We start from the raw sequence: 5,586 nt of genomic DNA on the forward strand, positions 1-5,586 counted from the left end.
CAGTAGAAACAATGTGTCCTTCTCACCCCTGTTTCTGGTAAAAAGCAGAGGGCTGAGGCTGGAGAAATGTAACCACTTTCCAATTCACAGGCAGAGCTATGATGCAAGGGCTGGCCATTCATTAAATGATTGTTTTAACCTTAGTTTGAGGTTATGTAATGTTTGTTAACATTTACTTGGTTTACAGACATGGAGTAAAACAAGCTTATGTTTTGGGTTCAGATGTTAGAACATTTGAACTAAGCTCGTGAGGAATTGAAGTTATATTCTTGACGAATCAATGGGTACATTTCAATTTAAGTCCAAAAAATGTATGTAGCAACTGCTGATTGCCCCTTTAATCCAATTGGTTGTGTTAGTCACATGCCTTGTTCCTATTGTCTGCAGCAGAGCGAAGGGTGTGTACCGGGGGACTGGGGACGTATACAGGGTTGGGCAGGGCTGGCCGACCGCGGTATTTTCCAGCCGTGGTGGCGCAGCATCCTTTGTACCATGAAGCCTTGGTGCGGTGCATGCCGTTTGAGAATGGTGGAGGCAGTTATCATTGTCAGGATCAAGGAGGATATTCCTCAGATTTGGAGATAAAACACGTAGGCTACGCAGGGTATGTCCGTGTTATTAGGTGTGTCCGATTACAGAATGTTAACATTTTCTGCGAATGACAAGAATTGGTGTACCTGAGTATTGCTCAGCGGAGCTGCGGTGCGAGACGTGTAATCTCCTTGATGCGCGATTAGAGACGTATACCGTGGAAGTGTTGCGGAGAAATCAATTTTACGGTCAAGGATCGAAGGAATAAATATGTCGAGACAGTGCGAGGCTGTGAAGGTGGTCGTGCGATGCCGCCCATTCAACAGGAGAGAGGAGACGATGGACAACGATAACATATTGGAGGTGAATACAAAACTGGGGCAGATCACATTGAGGAACCCAAGGGCGTCACCTGAAGAACCCATGAAATCGTTCACCTTTGATGCGGTCTACGACTCTGAGTCGAAACAGAGCGATATTTATGACGACACAGTTAGACCCCTTGTAGACTCCGTGTTGCAAGGATTCAACGGGACCATATTAGCTTATGGGCAAACTGGGACAGGTAAAACCTTCACCATGCTAGGTATGCCCACAGACAATGAGAGAGGGATCATCCCAAATTCATTTAACCACATTTTTACACAGATCTCCAGGTCTCAGAATCAGCAATATTTAGTGAGGGCATCCTATCTAGAGATCTATCGGGAGGAGGTCAGGGATCTGTTATGTAAGGACAACAACAAGAAACTAGACCTCAAAGAAAACCCAGATTCAGGTGTCTATGTCAAAGACCTGTCTTCGGTTGTCAGCAAGAATGTCACGGAGCTCGAACATGTCATGAACATAGGAGACCAGTCCAGGTCTGTGGGGTTCACCAATATGAACGAACGCAGCTCGCGGTCCCATGCCATCTTCATGATCACGGTGGAGTGCAGTGAGAAAGGTGCAGATGGAGAGGACCACATACGGGTTGGGAAGCTGAACATGGTTGACCTGGCTGGCAGCGAACGTCAGAGAAAGACAGGTGCTAATGGGGAACGCCTGAAAGAGGCCACTAAAATCAACCTGTCCCTCTCAGCACTGGGTAATGTCATCTCCGCTCTGGTGGATGGGAAGAGCACACACATCCCTTACAGGGACTCTAAACTTACCCGCCTGCTCCAGGATTCACTAGGTGGCAATGCAAAGACGGTCATGGTAGCCACTCTGGGACCAGCGTCCAAGAACTATGAAGAGTCCCTAACGACCCTGAGGTACGCTGACAGGGCTAAAAATATAAAGAACAAACCCAAGATCAATGAGGATCCAAAGGATGCTCTGCTGAGAGAGTTTCAGGAGGAGATCACCCGCCTGAAGGCCCAACTGGAGGAGCGAGGGATGCTGGCAAAGGAAAGGAGGAGGAGAAGGAATAGCAGAAGACTGACTAAAAGTATGATTGTGGAGGATGTAGCCCACAGAGAAAAGGATGCGGAACTGTGGAAGGCTCTGGAAGCAGAATGGGAGTGGAATGCAAAATACTATATAAAGGAAGAACAGGAAAGCAAGAGGAAGAAAGAGGAGGAAAGAAGTATAGCGATAAGTAGATTCAAATCCATGGATAACTCTGTAGAGGGCCGTTCCCAAAAAGTTGTTACATCCACGATACCGATACATAGATTTAGATCTGTGGAGGATAACCCCAAAAAGCTTCTTCCCACCAGCGCCCATAGCAGCCCAGGGGCCAGAGAGAAATGGAAGCCATTTGGTGAGAAGGAGCAGATGGAAAATGAAAGGATGATGGACCACATGCAGAAGGAACAGGAATCCATGGAAAAGATTATTGAGAAATATAAGGTGACAATAAATATATTATTATTTACTCTGTTTCTGTATATGAGACAATAGTGCATTTTGGTTTAATATGAGCAATGATTCATTGGTCATGATACAGAGCATCAGTCTTTCCAATAATCAATTATCCATATTACCACGTGTCTTTCCCTCCAGGCAATGGAGAGCAAAATATTGGCTGGGGGAAAGAACATTATTGACCACACTAATGAGCAACAGAAGATGCTGGAATTGAAGAGGCAAGAGATTGCAGAGCAGGTGAGAGATCGTCTACAAACCCATAGGCTATGATAGATTGGGGGAGTCGTGGCGAAGACACAAAACAACTAGACTATCCCTCGAGTATATCGGAAATATTGCTGTATGTAATGACCATGTGGTAATTCTATATCATATTATATTTCTCAATGTGCATCCAGGTTTATGCATTGTTTTTTTTTCTCTGTGTTCACATATCTTAGATTTTGGTCAGCATCATGGAGAATGGCTGTGTATATATATATATTTTTTATCTCATATTATTTGAGTGTAGGCTAGGCCTAGCTGTATTGGGTTTGCATGAATGAACCATGACTCCACAAAGGAATTTCCCTGGAATAAAAGTCATTTTTCTTTGTATTTAGATAAGACGGGAGAGAGAGATCCAGCAGCAGGTAATGGCTCAGGATGAGGAGACAGGAGAGCTGAGAGAGACCTTCTCCTCCCTGCAGCAGGAGGTGGATCTCAAGACCAAGAAGCTGAAAAGGGTAAAACGGATGACTAAACAATGCTTCCATATACATAAAGCCCATCTACTGTAGGATAATTATTATGACCTCATGTTTAATTTGAACTGATTTGAGACACAATTCTATTTCCTAATTCCAGGTATTTTGATAAGGATGTTAATATTTAATGGAGTTATTTTGTTCTCCTATTGTGTTTCCTCTCTCGTTGATCCAGTTGTATGCCAAGCTGCAGTTGGTGAAGGCTGAGATTGGGGACGTCATTGATGAGCATGTAGTAACCAGACAGGAGCTTGAGCAGACACAGAATGAACTCACCAGAGAACTCAAGTTCAAGTGAGTATTAATAACCTGTAATCATGCAAGTACGCACGCAACACACACACACACTACGCCAATTTGGCTCACTTTTTACAATATTTTTTATGTTTTACCTGCAGGTATCTCTTAATTGAAAATTTCATCCCTCCTGAAGAAAAGAACAAGATTATGAACAGGCTTCACTTTGACAGTGAGGAGGACCAGTGGAGGTTTAGGTCCTCTGTTACTTCAGAAAGGTCAGTGAGTTCACCCAGTCTACACTAGTCCATACTACACTCTTATAAAAAAAGGAACCTACAAAGGTTCTTTGGCTGTCCCCATTGGAGAGCCCTTTGAAGAACCCCTTCTGGTTCCAGGTAGAACCATTTGGTTCCAGGTAGAACCCTTTAGAGTTACATGTAGAACCCTCTACACAGAGGGTTCTACATGGAACCCAAAAGAGTTCTACCTGGAAAAGTATTAAAAAATGGACTACTTTGTCACAATATGATATTATCTATACTTTTCTTTTAACTCCTTAAATAACTCCTAAACTAGTCTTTCCTCCCATACACATCTTATTGCAGTAAATCGGCTTATCAGGTGAAACGAAGGCCCACTTCTGTGGTGGGATACAAGAGACCTATCAGCCAATATGCACAGATGGCTGTCACAACAGGAGCTCAGTCTAGATACCGGGTGGGTTGGTGCTAGGTTTTGTATCTATGGAAATATATATATTTGAGATTGAAATTTAGTGTAGTGTAATTTTGCTAAATGTTACATGTGCTAGATGGAAAATGTTTAATCAGTTGTATTTGACAGTATATGATAAAAAAAAAAACTTTGCTCATACTTGAGGTCCATTGACATACTGTACTGATTAATGTCCAGAACACAATTTCCACCCATTTTATTGAATCATCAATTGCAGATGCTTTCCATCGTCACCGTCCATTACATTAAACTTCCTCTCTCTTTCTCTCTCATTCCTTATTCCTATAGGCTGAGAATGTAATGCTCCTGGAGCTAGATATGAGCCCACCCACCATGTACAACCTCAACCTTAATGGAGCACACCTGGAGCAGGCCTTTGGAGGTCCCGGTAGCCCCAGGAGAGACCTGCTAGTCAACGTCCCCTTCAGGGACAGGACCACTGCATCAGGAAGGGTCCGGAAGTCACGATCCTGGTGAGTTACAGTACCTGTAGTAACCTGTTGAGTTTAACCTGCAGAGGAGGACTCTATTAGAGTTGCTACCGAATTGGCTGATTAACTATTATATGATTAGTCTTTCTGACTTTACTAATAATTGGCAGCATTTAGAGCCATGAATTTCATAATTTCATATGCATTTGTTTTTGCTGTATACCCTTTTCTTCGTTCCCAGGTACCAGGCACCTCGCTCATCCTCTTCATGCGTCTCATCCTCTTCATCATCCAGCTCTATAACACAAGGACCCCAGACCCAGTGCTCTCCTCACCCTCAGAGACCCTCCTCAGCCATCTATACTCCGTTGGAAGGTGCCATTCCAGGGAGCCCCTGATTATAGAACATTCCAATGTATATCATATATGCTTATTTGCTGTGTTACATTATGCAATCAACAATTTCAAAGTGTATTATTTCACCAAATCCAATTTGTCTGTAACCAAAAGATTTGCATAAGACTTTGTGGAAAATATTGTAAAGCTGAGCTTTTCATTATTTTATCTTTTTTTAAATATTATTATAGCTTATGCAGATGATGACTGAAGTAATGTTTAGCTTTAGATGTATTGAAACATCAGAATAAATGGTACAAACTGTTATAAATAACATGTATGAGCCTACATTTTTGGGGGGGGGAAATATAAAATACCTGTCTTTCAAGTCAAATGAACTGCCACTGACCAGTAATAGGGAGAGGAGAAAAACAGCACCAGCCTAAAGGTTTGCACGAATTTGACTGATTTTAAAGGATTTACTCGGTAGGCTAATATTTTATTCTAGCCTAAAACACCACCATCTCCCAAAAATAGTCATATGTTCTGACAGTAATAACGGTCATGGTATTATTTTTTTTATAACTATGTAATTTGTTTTATAGCGAAGTAAAACAAATGTTTTTAAATACGCGTTTTCCAGTGACAGCTGTCATTTGTACAGTAAGATGACGTCTCTCTCTGGGTCACATGACACACTCCTTACAGTAAAG

At 42.3% G+C, this 5,586-nt stretch overlaps 1 protein-coding gene across 1 annotated transcript; it reads left to right on the forward strand.

Annotated features, from left to right (window-relative positions):
* Positions 1-422: 422 nt before the first annotated feature.
* On the forward strand, positions 423-5,207 carry LOC115145941 (kinesin-like protein KIF3B). The gene is made up of 8 exons (XM_029687637.2): positions 423-2,367; positions 2,521-2,622; positions 2,988-3,110; positions 3,307-3,425; positions 3,530-3,646; positions 3,977-4,088; positions 4,395-4,579; positions 4,779-5,207. Exons 1-8 carry the CDS (start codon positions 802-804, stop codon positions 4,933-4,935), a joined length of 2,481 nt encoding a protein of 826 aa, XP_029543497.1. The 5' UTR covers positions 423-801; the 3' UTR covers positions 4,936-5,207.
* Positions 5,208-5,586: the final 379 nt, after the last annotated feature.

Source organism: Oncorhynchus nerka, linkage group LG18, assembly GCF_034236695.1.
Source record: "Oncorhynchus nerka isolate Pitt River linkage group LG18, Oner_Uvic_2.0, whole genome shotgun sequence".
NCBI classification, from domain to species: Eukaryota; Metazoa; Chordata; class Actinopteri; order Salmoniformes; family Salmonidae; genus Oncorhynchus; species Oncorhynchus nerka.